General features: G+C 31.7%; 1 protein-coding gene across 1 annotated transcript; it reads right to left on the minus strand.

Annotated features, from left to right (window-relative positions):
- Nucleotides 1–16,998: 16,998 nt before the first annotated feature.
- LOC149496268 (uncharacterized) lies at nucleotides 16,999–17,912 on the minus strand. Its single transcript, XM_089722080.1, has 2 exons — nucleotides 17,444–17,912; nucleotides 16,999–17,171 (listed from the first exon to the last, which is right to left on the minus strand). The coding sequence occupies exons 1-2, from the start codon at nucleotides 17,910–17,912 to the stop codon at nucleotides 17,110–17,112; spliced, it is 531 nt and encodes a 176-aa protein (XP_089578206.1). The 3' UTR covers nucleotides 16,999–17,109.
- Between the last annotated feature and the right edge of the window lie 2,058 nt (nucleotides 17,913–19,970).

A 19,970-nucleotide genomic window follows, 5' to 3' on the forward strand; every position in this document is an offset into this window, starting at 1 on the left:
AATATTTTTGGAGAATTTAGATAATTAGTGAATAGTGAATTATGATGCTTTATTAATTAAGGAAATTTGAGGAATAATTTTTATGGAATAATTTGAGAAATTTGTGGAGATAAATAATATTGTGAAGGAATTGAATTGAAAAATATTTTTAGCCATTAGATAAGCTTAATCTTAGCCATCCAATTATGGGGAAAAGACCAAAATACCCTTTGATCACTTTATAAGGTCAACTTCAATTATTGAGCAACCACTTTTTCTCTTCTTCTTCTTCTCTTCAACGCCACTTCCTCTTCTTCTTCTTCTCTTCAACGCCACTTCCTCTTCTTCTTCTCTTCTTTGTTTTTCTTCACTTCTTACTTGTTAAATCCACCAAATTAAACCCACCCAACTTGATTTAAGTAATTAATCTTAGAGAATTAAGCTTGAGAAGTGATTTGTGGTGATTAGTTTCAAGAAATTTGGAGATTCTCTACTTAAGCCAAAGGTTGGGGAAACCTCTACCATGGAGTAAAGGCAAAGTTAGAGCTTAGAAAGCTTTAATTTAAGCTTGCTAAAGCTTATTTTTAAGGTTAGTGTTCATAAACACACTTACCTTACTTGAATTTTTGATTTTGTGCATTTATGCTATCATACATGTATTTTGGGATTTTGGTATGAAATGATTGATTTGTTGAACTTTGGTTGCAATAACATGCTCTTGGGTGATGTTTGATGAGTATTTAGTATGTGGTAGAAATTTCTACCTTGTATCTTTGTTGTTCATGTTTTTTTTCATGGTTAAAGTAAGCTGAATTTTGGAAAAAGTTTTATTGGGTGAGATTAAGGACTAGTTTTCGACCATTTCTATTTTCCATTTGTGTCTGAGTCCTTCATGAAAGTTGTAGGTCTACTTCTTAGCTTTCCAACCCATCCTCTTGTGTCCCATTTGGAGATACATAGCTCAACTTATGGCTGAAATACCTAAACTGACTCTGTTATGTCGGGCCACATGCATCACTGAATTGAGTGCCCATTTTGACCACTATAATGACAAGATTTGGTTCTGAGGTCTTCATGAAAGTTGTTGCCCTGTGTCTTGAGACTACCCTGGTTCTGGATTGGTTTAATTTTAGTGTTTGGTGAAGTAGAAATGTAATAAACATTGGACATAGTTCTGCTGAATCGGGTCTGGGCTGTTGGTCTGTGTTCCTAGCTTCTGTTTACCATCTTACACATTGAACTGGGCTGTGGTCCCTTCATAACAGTTGTATCATTTTGTCTTAGCTTTCTAATGAATCTAATTTTGTTCAATTTGGAGACCTATAACTCAAGTTATATCTTAAAAACACAGCAAAGGTCAAGGATATTTTAATGCTGGAAATTTCCTATGCCTTGACTCATAGGTTTATTTGGATAAATGTATGTATGAATCATGTGTGATGAGGTTCTCTTGATTATTTGTATGTTTGAGGATTGATTTGACAAAAATAAGATATAAGGTTGAAAAGTGGTATTGTGGATATGTTTAAATGGATATAAATGGGAAAAATTGTTGGAAATTTTGGGATAAAGTGTGGAATTAGATAATGCATGATGAGGATAGAAATGGATACCTTGGTGCATAAGAGTTATGTTAGTATGCTTGGTTGGAGAAGGAAATTCCTCCCCTTGGTTTTCATTAAGAGGCCAAACCACTCTAGGGTGGTAAGGCTTACTTAATTATTTTTTTTTGTATAGTATGCTATCTACATATCTATGACATAAGTATGATTATTTTGATAACTTTCATATGTTTAGAGTTTAAAAAAAAAATGGGTATTTAAGGTGTATGTGCTTTGAATTTTACATAAGTAAAGTATGATTTTTTTTATGATAAGAAGTTTCTTATGATAAATTTCATTATGATGTTAAGAAAGTTTTAAAAGAAAAGGAATTTATGAGAAATTTTCCTATATTAAGTATATATATCTATATATATATTTTCAATATTTCCTTTGAAGAATGTGGTAATTTTTGTAAGTTATAAGTTGAGAAATTTGAAATGATGGGTATTAAGTAATGAAGAGGTTTTGATTAAGAATTATTGCTTTTGTGAAAGAATGATTTTGATTTGGGCTCTACTATGCATGATTAAAACGTGGTATGATGAGATTGATTTTGTTATGTGAAGCTATGATCATATGCTAGGGTTATCAGCCCTTATAAATAGGCGGAGGCGCTTATTTGTGTGATGGGGGTGGTGCTTTCATAGGCCACGGTGGTGCTTTCAGAGGCCACGATTGTGTGATGGGGGTGGTGCTTTCATAGGCCACGGTGGTGCTTTCACAGGCCACGATTGTGTGATGGGGGTGGTGCTTTCATAGGCCACGATTGTGTGATGGGGGTGGCGCTAACATAGGCCACGATCAAATCTGCTTATGTTCATTCTGTATTAGTACGAGCCTTAACTAAAGAATTAACATATTTGTATTTATAATCGTCTTATTACTTTCAAAGTATTTGAATTAAACGAATGAGATCATATTATTTTAGTAAACCTTACTTTGAAAATTAATGATTATGTTATCAAATGAATTTTCAAAGCATGATATTCCGGTACATGGTTTTAAACATAAATAGTATATGTATTGGTATAATAAATGTGCAAGTAATGAATTTATGAGTTGAAAGAATTAAATTCTTTATGTTATTAATTAATAGTTTATTTGATATTTCTTTTGCTATAAATGTACATGTATGTTGAAATTTAATGATTTTATGTCATTTGTGTTTTAAGTAAGTTGTCATCACAACTTTAGTAAGTATGTGAATTATGAGCATCACTGAGTTTTATACTCAGCGCGTTGATTTTTATCACGCGCAGGTTAAAGACTGTGGTTGCTGCTTGAAGACTAGAAGAGTAGCATCAGGGCAGAAGTGACTATTGTGGTAGTAGTAGATTGAGATTTATGTATTTAAGAACTATGGCATGTATAAGTATTATATTTTTAGAGATTGTATTATTTGAATTATAACTTAAGCATGTAATTAGCAATTATGTTGGTGTCTATATTCGGAGATAAGCATAAGATTCATTAAATGATTGAATATAAAATATTTCAAGAGAGTTGGTATGATTAGTTTATTAAGACTTGATATATATACTGAATGCAATTAATTGATGAATATTAAACTGCTATTGAGGATTTATATAATTATGAAAATATAGAAGTGTTGTTGTGTTATGATGATTATGTGGAGATGTTGGGAGTTTGGAGTTTAATTGGGAGTGTTTTGTATTCACATGTTTGGCGAGCTCAGTTTTTAAAAGGGAAATTCTTACAGTATTTATGTAGGATTTTTCCCAATCTATTTTTCAAAAAAAAAAAAAAAGAGAGATGAAAACGAAATGAAATGATTATCTATAAAAAAAAAAAAAATTACTCGCTACACTTGTGAATACTCAATTACTTCTAATTCATAATCTTATTTAATGATTTGTATGTTCAGTTAGGACGGTATCTCGGGCACCGAATGTGGCATCCGTCGTCGGGTCTCACGGGACTCGGCGGAGGGTGTTACAGTTAGAGTCCTAAGGGAAGCTTCCTTCTCAAACTATCATTAACCTCAAACAAAATGTAACTGCAATCACCTTGAGAAATGGCAAGGAGCTAGGAATCTCAGCCCAAAAGAAAAGTGACGGTAGCTTGAGGAAAGAATAACTTGCCCAGACCACTGGTAGCTCAACCCCTTTTTCCTGAAAGAATAACTAAATCAAAGAAGGATAGGAAGAAAAAGAAATCCTATAAACTTTATGCAAAATGGAGGTGAATATACCATTGCTCGATGCAATCATGCAAGTCCCCTAGTTGCAAAGTTTTTAAAGGAACTTTGTACAAATAAGAAGAAGTTAGTTGGTTATCAAAAGGTAAGTGTAGGGGAGAATGTTTTCGCTATATTGCAAAGAAAATTAATGCTTTCTATTTCATGTAAAATAGGTAATATTGGAATAGAAAAAAGGTATGTGTGACTTGGGCTATTCAATAAATGTTATTCCATTGTCTTTTACTCTTCTTTAAATGCTGGTCCATTGAAAGAAATGTCTGTTGTAATTCAATTGGTGGACAGGTCCATGGTTTAGCCCGAAGGAATATTGGAGGATGTATTGGTACAAATAGATGGTTTGATTTTTCCAGCTGACTTTTATGTGCTTCATATGGAGGATGATGAATCCTTTACTTCATTTGAACTTTTGCTTGGAAGACCCTTTCTTAACACAGGTAACACATGTAAAGCAAAAAATAATGCTCATGATGGTGCACTCACTATGGAATTTTATTGAGAAATAATTAAATTTAATATGTGCGATGCTATGAGATATCATGTGATGTACTTAGTGTTTGTGGTGTTGATGTCATTGATCCTTTAGCTCATGAGATAAAGGAAATAATTTTAGAAGGTCTAGTTAATTAAAGTATGCGAATGTCTAGCCTAGGATGTTAAATAAGGGGGCTATTGGGAGGTAACCCAGTTCTTTCTACAGTTTTCTTGTCTTTATTTTATTTTGGTGATCTTCTTTCTAGATGTTCCTAAGGTATTCTGATTTCCTCGTCTCCTCTTGCCAATGAGCTAACCCCCATCACTAGCTCAGAAAGGGGTAGCAACAACCTCCTTAACATGGAAGTTTCTTACTTTCTTAATTGTTTTCTTTTATTTTTCTATGAAAAGCTACCCTTATGCTTGATTGATGATTCCACATTGAGGGTAATGTGAGAAGTAAGTGTGGGGGAGGAGTTTGATTTTGTGAGTGGTTTTTATTTGTTTAATTTTTGGATAAGATCTTGTAAAGTATTGAATTTTTGAGCATTTTGTCCATATTTTATAATCTAATTCAATTATTTCTTTAGGTAAATGCTTCTTAGAATTTGATATGCTTTAGTGCTTATCCCACGACAATTTTGATTGTTTGATATGTTAAATAAAATATTTTACTTCAAAATTTCTTTCTCGTCATAAGCTTGATTAATAATTTTCTTTTGACCTCTTGAGAGAAGTACATTGTCCTAAAGCAGATTTTTCATTGAATTCTTGAAATTTTAGGTAAGGTATTAGTAACCTTAATGGTAGACTTTCCTCTTTTACATACCATAGACGGTATTCCTTAATCACACTTTTTTGCATAAATCATTTAGGCTTGAGCTAATAGGTGAAATCTTCAATTTGTTTGTGCTTAATTCACTATTGTGCATATTTCACAACTTTGTTTAACATGTTTGAGGCACTACTTTTAGCTACATGGCTGCATGTTTTGGGGATTAAAAGATGCAAATCAAGAAAATCGGTAATGCATCTAGTGAGGAATAAAAGAGAACGAAAAAAATGTAGTACCATTAGAAATTGAAGCTGGAGAGAATTTGAGAATTCATCCCTACTTGAAGTAAATTTAGGGTATATATATTAAGGTCAAGATAAATTCTACTACGATAAGGATTGTGAGAATCCTACATTATCTGTTAGTTAGAGTTTATTTAGGAGTCTAATATTCTTCAATATATATTTATATATTATTATTTGATATATTTTATTATTATATATTATCAAGCGGTAATGTACACGAGTTCTCTAAAATTTACAAATAAAAAAAAAGAAAAAAAAAGAATAAAGGAGAATGAAAAAAGTGGTAATGCACATAGGTTCTCCAAAGTTTGCAAAAGAAAAAAAAAAAAGAGAGAAAAATGCTCTTTCTTTCCCTTTCAAATGTTTCACCAAATCCTAGAGTATTGCGCCTTAATAAGTTAACCTTATGTTTTGATGTGCAACAAATTAAGTTTCTATGGAACTTAATCTATTGCATGCCTAAGATATTCCAAGTCTTTATGTTTTATGCTTAAAAGAGTGCCTTGATGTTGCTATATACTAGTGTGGATTTGAGGGAATATATTATGAAATATATATATGGCTTCTCATCAATAATAAATAAACTCTTGTATTCCTCCATATTCTCTCTATTCTCTCTTTACTTCTCTTTATTTTTTTATTATTTTATAACACGTTATCAGCACGATTTGTTCTACCGATTTAAGAAGGGACAACTTGTGGATTAAAACAACCAAAGTTAAGGTAGATGCGTTTGAATTTGTTTACACTTGAAAAGGTAATTTTATAAATTATTTAAAGTTATACATTATTGTCCATCGATTTTTTTTTCAATTGCATGATGACTATTGAAAAACTTATATCTACCATGGATATTTGTTTTCACACGCTTTGAACAATAGTTTTATAATAGTAATTTGTTTTATCAAATCAAATTAAACCATGATGACCTTTAACAATAATCATATCTTAGGTCCTTAAAATGTTATGGCTTTTGATATGTTTCTTTTGTTTAATTAAATATTTCTTGATCTTTACATTTTGCAATTTGTCTATATATATTTTCATAATTAATCTATTTACATTAAATAAATTTGATGTTACTTTCGTTTATGCTCAAAGATACTTGAAACCTTGAATAGTTCATTAATATTAATGAACATTAATTGATTTTTAACATCTATAAAACAGTATAGCTGATGTGTAAACACCATCATCATTGCTTACAAACTGAATTCACGTATTTGTGCACATGTTACATATTATTTTTGATTTGCTATAAGAAATATTTTTATTTGATTTATTTATTACAGCAATAAAATTTTGTTGTTGTATTTGGGATTTATATTTTGTTAGCTCTTGAATTTAAATTATTATTAAATTGTTTATTTTTAAATTCTTTGTTATGATCTTATTCTCAATACAACTGTTTTGTTTTGTTATAATAATTTTCATGATATTAATATATAGATCTTTATGGCCTTTTGTATTTCGGGCAAGAACTATTATGTTTAGATGCAACGAATCTTGGAGATCAATAATCTAATCAAAATAGTTCAAAGGCAATAATTCTCTTTTATTGAATATTTGATCATTAAATATCTGTTTGTTCTTTGAAATAATTTGAAAGAAAGGTACAACGACCAAAAATTCATATGAACATATGCATTTATCATTGCAAAGCTCTAAAATTGTCGGTGATTATAATTCTGCAGCATTATAAGGTTAATGTTTTTTTATTATAATTATTGCTATATACTAGCATATATAATTATATAATTATATAATTATTGTTATTTTATTATTATATTCCTCAAATATGCTCTTGAAGTAGTGATAATGAAAGAAAAAGTTTTATGATAAACTTTGAATTTATTTCATGTCCTTTTATTATTGAGCAAAGTATTGAGCTCTTAATTAATATCATAAATCTTGTCTAATTAGATTTTCTCCATTTCATGAAGTGAATGAAATGACATATAATACTAGACATGGGAGTAGCGAAATCCACTTAACTAGATTTGATACATTCTCTGAAATGAATATAATAATATATGATATTGGGTATGGACATGAACAATGAAAAAAATATACTTATAATTGAGAATATTAATGAGATCATAATTGATGATAGATCTTATTTTTATAGTATTTTTAATATAGTTTTTATTAGGGTTTTTAGTATTTTTAATTACTTAATTAGTTTTTGTTTAGATTTATTTATGTTTTTAATTAAGTTTTCTTGATTCTTGATAAGCTTGATTTGAAGGGTTTTAAGTAGTAAAATGGCAAAAATTTACATCAAAGAAGGTTGAAGCTGAAAATATGAAGGTAAAAACTCAACATGGCTAAGTCAGTAAAGTCCAAGACCTGGCCGTGTTAGACGCCATGGCTGTGTTTTCAAGAAAGTTGAAAATTCAAGTGGGCTGAAATTCTACACCAAGCCTGTGTTAGAAGTCAATTTTGGACTTGTTTGTACATAGATTTGCATGAAAACAAGTGTGGGACCTTCCTTAATTGATTTCTAATCTTATTTAGTCAACTGGGTCTCCTTATTTATAAGTTTATTGAATTTTATTTAATTACTATATCGAACGAAACTCTCATACTAGGGATTTGATGTAGCTTAATTTTTATTTCAATTTATAATATTAGATTTGTTTTTCCTTGTTCAAAGTATAATTGTAGCATATATGGATATTGGTTATGTACTTGTTGCACATCAAAATATTGAAGATAAATTTGGCTTTGGTAGTAAAAGAGTATTTAAAAGCTCGGAAAGAACAAGTATTACTACTTAGAGGAATGAATTTTATGCATAATGCATCATTCCAAAGATATTCATCAATAGGCATGGCCACCGGTTCATTTTGAACCGGAATCGAACTATACTGTAGATGAACTGAAATCGGACCGAAACCGTCGGTTCAAATTTTTGAACTGGAACCAGCTGTTCAAGGGTTATTAAGGTTCATGTGAATACTAAAATCTAAACGTGAATCGGCGGTTCCGGTCCGGTTCGTACCGAAAATTCTCTATTTTTATTTTCAAAATGAAAATGACTTAGCCTATTTTATACATCTCTAAAATTTCCAATAATATTTTACTATATGATATACTTTACTTAAGATTTTTTTTTTTTTAAAATACACTTTACTTTAAAAGTTAAAAATCTTAAAAAGTAAAATGGAAAAAAAAGAGAAATATTTAGTCTAAACTTATATTGTTTTTTAACTTTTTTTTTACCCTTTTAAATTGTTTACTAAGTTTAAAATTACATTCTTTTGAAGCATTTTTCAAAATTTTCTTATAATTTATTTAATTAATAACATTTAAACAAAATAAAGTGACAATTTATTTTGTAAAATTAATTAATTTTATTCTTATATGAGTATGAGCATTCTAAAATTTATTTGAAATAAAATTTACCAATATTTTTTAAACTTATATTAATATTCTCAAAAGAAACATGTAACGTTAGAATCAATTTTTTTTAAAAAAAATATATATCACCGGAAACCGTGATTAAAACCGTCGGTTCATCGGAACCGCACTGGAACCGAAATCAGACCGGAATCGGCGGTTCAAGGGCCGGTTCAGATTCAACATTTTAAAAATTTTGAACCGTCGGTTCCGCGTCGGTTTCGTGAACTGGAACCACATGTTCAATGAACTGGCCATGCCTATTCATCAAAATGGATATCGTATAGAGATAATGATTGAAATAAATATGATTGTAAATCAGAAGTTTAGAAATCGAAGTACTTTATTATTTGGCATGATTGGTTGAACTAGCCCGATCAATAATGATGCGAAAAGGAAAGTTTAATCCTTATATGGATATTTATTGAAAAACCAGAAGTTTCTTCAAGTGTAATGAATTTTTCATGTTTGGTTTGTTCTCAAAGCAAATTAATTATTGAGCAATCACCAAGCGTAGTTCAAAAGAAATGATTGCATTTTCTGAAATATATAAAGTGAAATTATTGATATATTCATCCATCATGCGGATTATTTAAATATTTTGTGAATGCATCTAAAAGATAGTTACATGACTACCTGAAGTTTGCAAATATTATTGTCAACATGCAACCTGAAGTTTGCATGATTATTTGCACAAATAATTTGATTAAGAATAAAATTTTTAGATTATACTATTAAGAAAATTTATCTTGAGAAAGGTGGTGAATTTACATATCGACTTTTAATGATTAATGCATGTTTTAATTGAAATAATTTAGGGTAACCTGTTGTTGCTTTTATTTATGCTAAAAAAATGATTGCAATTAATTGCAATTATTATGAGAACGAATCTCTATTTTTTAGAGGGATATGCTATCAAATTTAATAGCACTTACTCGCATAAAGCAAATAAGTTATTATAAGTTATCCCTTTATAATTGGTTTTTGGATCAGGAACCAAACATTGCTTCATGATAGGAGGTAGAAAATATATATCGGGTATGATTTATGATTAGATATTTAGAATTTTCAAATAAGAAATTTATATATGCCAAATTTGCTAATTTTATGGATCCTAACATTAGGGTGAAAAAATAAGCAGCTAGAAGAATAATAATTGATTGGAAAAGAATTATCATTACTATATCTTGATCCTCATATAAGGTAGTGTGATTTTAAAAAGTTTAAAAGATAATTCATTTGCAAAATATTGCAAATTAGTTGCCAAATATATTTACTTATCTAAAAGGGGATAATTAAATCTCACATACTAGTTGTAAATTGCTCCTATTAGAATTGAAGTCCCTGAAGGACAAACTGCCTATGCTAATGAGTTTAAGGCACACCTAAAGCGTGTTAGACCAATTGGTTCCATGGAAAAAAATCCTAGAAGAATAAAAGGAACAAATATTCAAGATGGGTCAAGTTCTAAAAAAGTAAATTATGAAAAAGATTTTAGACATGATTAATAAGTTTTCTGAAGAAACTTAGGTACTTGAAATGAATGAAAATTATGATATCTCTATAAATTATATTATGTCAGGATAAGTGGAACCAATATAAAAGAAATATCAACAATATTTTTATGATATAAGGCTAAAATTTTTTGAAGATTATAAGGAACTTGAGAACTGTCTATTGAAAATATAGACATAGAATTGATTGGCCAAAATAGAACGATGCATTTGGTATTTAATTTACTTGAAAATAAACTTTGAAATTTTAATATGGCATTAAGAGATGTCAAGCCAGCAGAATACAAATATATATTTGTGAAATTGAAATGGGTCAGGAGATGTAAAGCAAACTTTTCTCACAAGTTTTTCGCAAAGAACTAACCTTGATTATGAGATTAAGTACCATTATATGGTGGGTGCAATTATAATTTGATATTTGATTAGTCTGGCAATTTATAAAAATTCAAAATGCGTCTAATGAGTTAATGAATAGTTATTTATATGCTAACTTGATGTAGATATCTATATAAAAATCACTGAAGGATTCTAATTGCTTGAAGCATAAAGTGATGGAGCTCTATATGGATTAGTGGATAATGATATCCATGAAATATTGAAAAAAATGTTTGAAGTAAGCAAATTAAGACCCCGAGAAATATATTCAAGATTTCTATATTGAATAAAGAAATCTCAGTACATATCGTATAATCGCTTTAATGATATTTATGGATGAGCAAATATTATATTATTTTATGATTATATTGTATTTATAATATTCTTTTGTTAAAATCACATGCTTTCACACTTTTGATATTTACTTTATATGCTATCATGAGTAAGGTGATTTATTGATTAGTGAATATTTGTTGAAAGAATATTATAATAATAATATTATATGTTTATGAATATTTTTTTTATATATAAAGAAATTTGAATATGAATTTATCAATATTTGGTTCATGAACATTATTGGAACTCCTGAAGAGCTTCTAAAGATTATAGCTTCCTTAAAGGAAGAGTTTGAGATGAAAGACATTGGATATGAAGTTTTATCTCGGCTTGAAGATCAAGTAATTCATAATTGAAACTTTATTTATGAATCCACATATATGACTAAGTTATTAAAATAATTTTATGTGAATCCCAACGGCTTTGAGGTCACTTGATAAGAAAATAAACATTTTCAACTTTGAAAAAATTATGAAGAACTTATTGGTCCCGAAGTACCATATCTTAGTGCAATAAATGTGCTAATATATCTTGTTAGTCATATAGCTGAATATAAGCATTTTTATAAATTTTATTTACAAGATTAGTTCTTCTTGAATATGAAGAAATTGAATGGAGTTAAAATATCTATTTTGATATCTGATTGGGATGATGGATATGAGATTATATTACAACGAACATATCAAAATCAGTTTTGATTGACTATGAAAATGCAGGTTACTTACTTGTCTAATCCACATTATGTTATATCGCAAATAAGCCATTCATTCACATGTGGAGGTACAATTATTTCATGGCATTCAAGAAATGAAGTATTGCTACTACTTCTTTTAGCCATGTAAAAATTTTAGCAACTCATGAAGAAAGACAAAAATGTGTTTATTCAAAGTACGTGCAATCTACTTGTTCAGAAAGAAATTCCTACAATATTGCAAGAAGACAATATTTCATATGCATATCTCTCTTGAAAGAAGAATATGTCAGAGGAGATAAGAAAAATATATTTCATCAAAATTATCTTTACTCATGGTCTTTAAAAAGAATGATGATATTTAAGTTCAACCACTCAAGCGATTATATTGTTGATTTACTCATCAAAACACTTTCTACTATAAGTTCTCTACTACAAGTTTTTTACCATAAGTTTTAAAGAATTGATGCACATAAATTGGAATGCATAAATTCAAAGATCTCAAGATTTATCTTCATGAGGGGGAGTAAATACGCACTGTACTCTTTTTCCCTTTAGCCAAGATTTTTTCCCACTGAATTTTTTTTGGTAAATATTTTTAATGAGGTAGTATTTCAACACGCATTTAAGAAAAAAATAATATACTCTTTTTCCTTCACTAAGATTTTTTTTTCCCATAGGGTTTTTTAGTAGTAAGGTTTAACGAAACATATTCTTTGAAGAATGGATATTCAAGGGGAAGTGTTATGAAATAAGTGGATGTCCTATATGGGCTAGAAGTCTGTATTCTAATTATTGCGACCTGTATCTTCCTGATTTGTGTAGGACTCTATTAGGGTTTCACTTATGTAACTATATATATGTGACTTCTCATCAATAATAAATATACTCTTGTGTTTCTCCCTATTATCTCTATTCTCTCTTTACTTATCCTTATTTTTCTATTATTTTATAACAAAAAATAAAATATAAAATTTTCAAATGTCTTATTAGCATATATATTTCATATAAAAATAAATTTAAAAAGGATAAAACTTAAAATTTGAAATGCTTAATTATCTATATGTATGTATTTTAAAAAAATATTTTTTAATTAGCTATGACTAAAGTTATTTTAGCACATTCTAAATTTCATTAAGGGCGCTATCGAAATCCCATTATTTTTCCATATTTCCACATTTATATATATTATAGCCGAAGGATTGAATTTATTAATTCCAAACTCAATTTTGAAAAGTTTTATATCTAGAGTTAAGGTGGGTGAGGGGGAAGTGGTGGTTTCTCATCTTCAGTTCGTAGATAATTCCATTATCTTCAATGAAGCAAATGAAGGCCATATTCATAATTTGAGACGTATTCTAGTATGTTTCCAACTTTTGACGGGCCTAAAAATAAATTTTCACAAGAACAACTTATTTGGATTGAATTAAGATAAAAATGACTTATAGTGATATGCTACAATCCTAGGATGTGTTGTTGGAAAGCCGCCATCTAAATATTTGAGAATTCTTATTGGATGTAGCCCAGGTAAATATCAGTCATGGAAATCTGTTATTGAAAAATTCAAAGGGAAATTATCTTTGTGAAGACAAGACATTTTTCCTTTGGAGGCAAAGTCGCTTTTATAAAATCGGTACTTTCTCCATTACCCCTTTACTATATGTCTATTTTTAAAGCTCCTTCATCTGTTATAGAAAAATAGAGTCTATTCAAAGTGTTTTTCATGGGGAAAAGGTGAAGTGAACATCATTTGAATTGGCAGCTCTAAATACAATTTGCAGTAGTAAAAATAAGGGTGGGTTAGGAGTACCAGATTTTAAAAGAAAGCCTTCTTAGAAAAATGATGGTGGCGTTTTAAGTCAGAACTTGGATTTCTTTGGTATCGCATTTTGATCTCAAAATATGGAGAGGATGCAATGCTAAGATCTGGTATAAGTAGAGAATATTGGAGAAAGCTTTCTCCTTGTTGGAGAGACATTGTGGCTATCGGAGAGTCCCCTTTCTTAGATGACTTTTTCAGAAGTGGGTTTCATTGGATTCTGGAGATGGGAAATAGATCAATTTCTGCTTGGATTATTGGTTATTTGAAGTACCTTTGAAGACACTATTTCCAAGATTGTTTCGCTTAGTAGAAAATAAAAGAGCAAGGGTAAATAATTATGGTTTCTTTTTGAATGGGAAATGGAACTGGGAATTACAATGGAGGAGACATCCAACAATTTTTGAGGAGGAATCATGGAAACAACTCAAAGAAAAATTAGGTGAAGTGTCAATTCTTCCTGAATTTGAGGATCAAGCGGTATGGAAATTCGGCAAAAGAGGTACGTTTTCTATAAAAAATTTATATTGCTTACTAGAAGAAAAGGAACTTGGAGCTACTGTAGTTCAATTTAATTTTAAACATCTTTGGTCATCTTTAATACCTCCTAAAGTTGCCTGCTTTGTTTGGAAAGCTTATGTTATTTAAGAAGGAATTTATGTCTTTGTTATGTCTAATTGTACAATGAAATCACATATTTATACATGAAAAAACTAGAAAGAGAAAACTAAAATCAATGCTAGAATTAAGCCTAGAATTAAGGCTACAATCAAGGCTACAATCAAGCCAAGAGTCAAGCCAAGTATCAAGCCTAGAGTCAAGCCTAAGATTATGCTAACATGGGATTACATGGTATTAAATATTATGTATGCTAACACCCTCCCTCAAACTCAAGATGGTATAGTGGATGCCAGCTTGAGTTTGCTTAGTAAAGCTTGAAAACGAGCGGGAAGATGAGTTTTAGTGAAGATATCGGCCTTTTGATCAGCAGAGGAGATAGGGATCAGAAGTATAGTGCCTTGAGTAACATGATGACGAACAAAATGACAATCTATCTCAATGTGTTTTGTGCATTCATGAAAAACGTCATTGTGAGCAATCTGTATAGCACTTCTATTATCACAATGTAACACAGTAGCAGAAGACTGTGTGACATTCATATCAGATAACAACCATCGTAACCAAAGTAGTTCAGATGTAGCATCAGCAATGGCACGATACTCAGATTCAGTGCTAGAACGAGCAACAACCGTTTGCTTTTTGCTACGCCAAGAGATAAGAGAATCGCCCAGAAAAAAACAATAACCAGTAGTAGAATGACGATCTGTGGGATCACCAGCCCAGTGAGCATCAGAATACCCAGACAATACCAAAGAGGAGTGTGCAGAGAAATGTAAACCATGAAAGGGAGTGCCTTTAATATATCGAAGAATTCGAAGTACTGCAGAAAAATGTGATGAACGAGGGGCAGACATGAATTGACTAACCAAATGAACAGCATATGAGAGATCAGATCGAGTCACAGTGAGATAAACAAGACTACCAACAAGTTGCCGATATAATGTAGGATCATCGAGAGGAGTGCCATCGAGAGGAGTAAGCTTGCAATTGAGTTCCAAAGGAGTTGATACAGTCTTACTGTCAGTAATGCCAGCTCGAGAAAGTACATCAGATGCATATTTTGCTTGAGAAAGATAGTAGCCGTCAGAGTTATGAGAAACCTCTAGACCTAGAAAATAGCTGAGAGAGCCAAGGTCCTTCATTTCGAAATGGCGACTGAGATATCGTTGTAATTTTGAGATACCAGAGGCATCATCACCTGTTATTATCATATCATCAACATAAAGCAGGAGAAGAACAATACCATGGTCAGTCCGACGAATGAACAATGCAGAATCATAAGGACTAGAGGCAAAACCAAGTTGAGCAAGAGTGGAACTAAATTTGGCGAACCAGGCCCTAGGAGCTTGTTTTAAACCATACAAGGCTCGTCGGAGCTTACAGACTTTAGAATGAGAATCATAACCAGGGGGAGGATGCATATAAACTTCTTCGAATAAATCACCATGAAGGAAAGCATTTTTGACATCCATCTGGAAGAGTTTCCAGTGACGAACCGCAGCTATAGCTAATAGAGTACGAACAAATGTTAATCAAGCCACTGGAGCAAAGGTTTCTTCGTAGTCTATACCATATTCTTGAGTATATCCTTTGGCTACTAAACGAGCTTTATAACGCTCAATAGACCCATCAAAACGAGTCTTAATTTTATAAATCCATTTGCAGCCAATAGGTGTCTTATCAGGAGGAAGATCAACTAAGTCCCAAGTATGAGTGTTTCTAAAGCTTGGAGTTCCTCAGTCATAGCTTGCTGCCAATGAGGGTTAGTACTTGCCTCACGATAAGAGTGAGGCTCATGAAGAGTGGCAATAGTAGAATAACAATGACAATCTTTAAGGTGATGTGGAATTTCTCTTACCCGGGTAGAACGACGAAGATTGGTGTCAAGGGCAGGCGTAGGTGCAGGTTCAGGATCAGCAGTTGAAGCAGATTCGATAGGAAGAGGTGGGGAGGGTCGAATGTTGAGTGTATTAGAGTCACTTATATCAGAACTTGGAAACAATTCAATTGAGGGATCAGTGAAAAACATAGAATCAGTATTAACAGATTTATGAAATTTAGAAAGGGTTGAAAACATGGTATTTTCCCAGAAGGTAACATGACGAGAGATACGCAATTTATTTGAAATAGGATCCCAACAACGATACCCTTTGTGTTCTATCCCATACCCAAGAAAACAACACAACCGTGCACGTGGTTCCAATTTTGTACGTTCATGGGGTGGTAAAAGGACAAAACAGGCACATCCAAAAGGTTTGAGGATGAAATAGTCAGGAGGTTTACCAAACAATTTTTCAAAGGGTGATAAATTTTGGAGAGCTGATGAAGGAACTCTATTTATACTGTAGACGGCAGTAAGAGCCGCTTCTCCCCAAAATTTTTCTGGACATGAGGCAGAAAGAAGAAGAGCACGGACAGAATCAAGAATCTGACGGTGTTTTCATTCAGCGCGTCCATTTTGTTGGGAAGTATAAGGACATGAGCGTTGAACGACAGTGCCTTGTTGACTAAGGAATTGAAGTAAGGTAGAATCCCGATATTCCATAGCATTATCTGTTCGAAGAATTTTAATAACAAAAGAAAATTGAGTTTTAATCATATTAGCAAATGAAATGTAAATTTCTGGTAATTCAGATCGATGTTTCATAAAAAATATCCATGTAAAACGAGAATAATCATCAATAAACAACACAAAATAACAAAAACCATTTACTGAAGAAATGGGGGCAGGCCCCCAAATGTCAGAATGAATTAAGTCAAAAGAACAGTGTGAAATAGACGCACTATTATTAAAAGATAGGGCAGGTTGTTTTGCAAGTTGACAATGTAAACAGTTAAATGATTCAAACTTTGTAGATCCTAACAATCCACGAGAAATTAAAGGCTGAATTTTGCTAGCTGAAGCATGACCAAGACGAAGATGCCATTGGTGAATAGAAGAGTTGGTGGTTGTAGCAGCGGAAAGAACTTTTTGGGGAAGATGAAGAGATTCAAGCTCAAATAACCGACCCACCCTGCGACCCTTCCCTAGAATCTGTCTCGTTTGTGGATCCTGAACCTGACAACCAAAAGGAGAAAAATTGACATTTAGACCTGATTCACATAACTGACCAACAGAGATAAGATTAAGGGCCAAGTTAGGAATATAGTAGGTTTCAGGAAGACTAAGATTGGAGGCAGATGCATGACCAGTGTGAGTAATATTCATTGGACTACCATTAGCAGTATGAATTGGTGGCAAGAAAGAGACAGGTGTGGTAGAAGACAAAAGGTTAATATCAGTCGTCATATGATTACAACATGCAGAATCAAAAAGCCAACAAGATTTACCCGGGGTCACAGACATGGCAGCAGGAGAATTGGAAGATATAACCTGTTTGAGTAGTGCCTCAATATCACCTATGGTGAGAGTAGGAGAACATTCAGTGGCAGCAGCAGTGACTGATTTATAACCAGGGTTCGAAAAATTCTTGGATTTAGAGACCCCACTCTTTTGTCGTGGAGGACGAGTTGGGCAATTTTCGAGAATATGACCAAGAGCATGACAATATCTGCATTCAACAGTAGGACAATTAGCAAAGACATGACCCATGTTATTGCAATTCTTACAGATGTGGCTGCCAGATTTTTGAAAGGATGGACGAGTAGTAGCAAGAGCTATTTCAGAATTCTGAGTTTTGTCAAGATTAAGGTGAGTTTCCTCAAAAATGATTTCTTGTATAGCCATATCCAATGTAGGAAGAGGATGTCGGTGTAGTAGAGAGGCTCTGACAGCTTCATATTCAGGTCGAAGAGCCATGAGAACTTGAATAAGATGAAGATGACCTTCACTGATTTTTGCTTGAGATATTTGATTCCAAATCGGTTGAACTTGAGCAAGAAAATCATTCACAGATTGGCCATATTCTTGTTTGAGATTATGAAGAGTAGTCCACAATTGAAAATAATGAGCAAGTCCAGTAGTTTGATAGCGATTGGCTAGGAAATCCCATATTTCTTTTGCAGTGTCATAACTAGCAAATTGAATGTGAATAGATGGAACAGAACTATTACGAAACCAAGTAATAATCTGATGATTTTTACTATCCCAATCTTCAAGGCGATCAGCAAATTTGGCTTCAGTTTCATCTTGCTGTTTGGTTGGCTTTATGATATCTCCAGTAACAATACGCCAAAGCTTACGACCAATCAAAAAACTTTTCATTCCTTGGACCCACAAATTATAGTTTGAGCCATTCAAAATGGTTACAATGGGTTTTGCAATCTCAGATGTCTCCATTTGGGAGTGGAGGCCAAACAAATATATATATATATATATATATATATATTAGAGAAGGAGCTTGATAGGTGACGTGAGTTTCAGATTTGATTGAGAAATGCAGAAAGTGCAGAAAATGCAGAAAATGCAGAAGCAGAGAGTGCAGGAAATGCAGAAGCAGAAAGTGCAGGAAATGCAGAGGCAGAATGCAGAAAATGCAGAAGCAGAAATTGCAGGAGCAGAAAGTGCAGAGAATGCAGAAAGTGCAGAGAATGCAGAAAGTGCAGGAGCAGAAGGTGCAGAGCATGCAGAAAATGCAGAGGCAGAATGCAGAAAATGCAGAAGCAGAAATTGCAGGAGCAGAAAGTGCAGAGAATGCAGAAAGTGCAGGAGCAGAAGGTGCAGAGAATGCAGGAATCAGCCCTTCTTTGGCTCTGATACCATGTTATTTAAGAAGGAATTTATGTCTTTGTTATGTCTAATTGTACAATGAAATCACATATTTATACATGAAAAAACTAGAAAGAGAAAACTAAAATCAATGCTAGAATTAAGGCTAGAATCAAGGCTACAATCAAGCCAAGAGTCAAGCCAAGTATCAAGCCTAGAGTCAAGCCTAAGATTATGCTAACATGGGATTACATGGTATTAAATATTATGTATGCTAACAGCTTATTAAATAAAATTCCTAATAGAATAAACCTGTTTAGGTGAAATATTATTCTTGAAAATGCATGAATATATTTGTCCTTTTTGTGAGAGTGATGTGAAAAGTATAGATGCTGTATTGTTTACTTGCTCTTTTGTTAAGATACGGGATGGCCTTTTGAATTGGTGGTGTGTTGCATCTGTTCTTTCAAAAACAGTAGTAGATTTGGGTTGGCAATGGAGTGAAATTGTCCAATTTAAAGCCTTTCATGATGCTTGGAATGTGATTTTTTACACAGTTTTATGGACGATTTGGTTGACTTGTAATAGATTGATTTTTTCAAATAGGAGATAGCCACTACATCATCTTGTTGACATCATAAAATCTAGAACTTTCGAGTTGATCAAAGCAAAGTATCTTAAACATCCCGGAATTTTTATTTTCTAAAACTTTTGAATTTTAATCAAATCAAAAATCTGGATTTTTGATTGCATGAGCTACAAATACCAAATAATTTTAATCCGAGTATAAATTTGCAAGTTGGATCCAAGCGCAAAATACATTCTTGAAACTCCTAGTCAAGAACAATCTAAATTTCTTAAGAATTAATATTGGATATTAATTACTAAATCAATTGATAATAATAATAATAATAATAATAATAAAAAATTAATATCTACTACTTAGATTGATTATCCTAAACTCAAATATAATTATTGTATTATACTATAATACAATTAATGTTGAAAGCGAAACCTTGATTAATTTTGTTTAGTGTATTGAAGGGAAATTTTAAATTCTTAGATTATTCTGCAATTACGATAGTCATGTATAGTAAACTTAGAAATTATCGATTTATGACTTATTAAAGTTTCTATCATGTAATATATTGATTTATTATTAAATATGATGATACGGGCTAAGCGAGCCCAAGACTTATGATATTGGAA

The sequence above is a fragment of the Jatropha curcas genome, chromosome 5, assembly GCF_041381405.1.
Source record: "Jatropha curcas cultivar XTBG-Jc1 chromosome 5, XTBG_Jcur_1.0, whole genome shotgun sequence".
Lineage (NCBI taxonomy): Eukaryota > Viridiplantae > Streptophyta > Magnoliopsida > Malpighiales > Euphorbiaceae > Jatropha > Jatropha curcas.

Bases quoted from the DNA above. Each gene is read 5' to 3' on its own strand.
- LOC149496268 (XM_089722080.1), bottom strand. From the start codon at position 17,912: ATGGCTCTTCGACCTGAATATGAAGCTGTCAGAGCCTCTCTACTACAC. The intron at 17,172-17,443 runs GTAAATCTTGTT...TTTGGTTGTCAG, and splicing joins TGCCATGTCTGTGACCCCGG to GTTCAGGATCCACAAACGAG.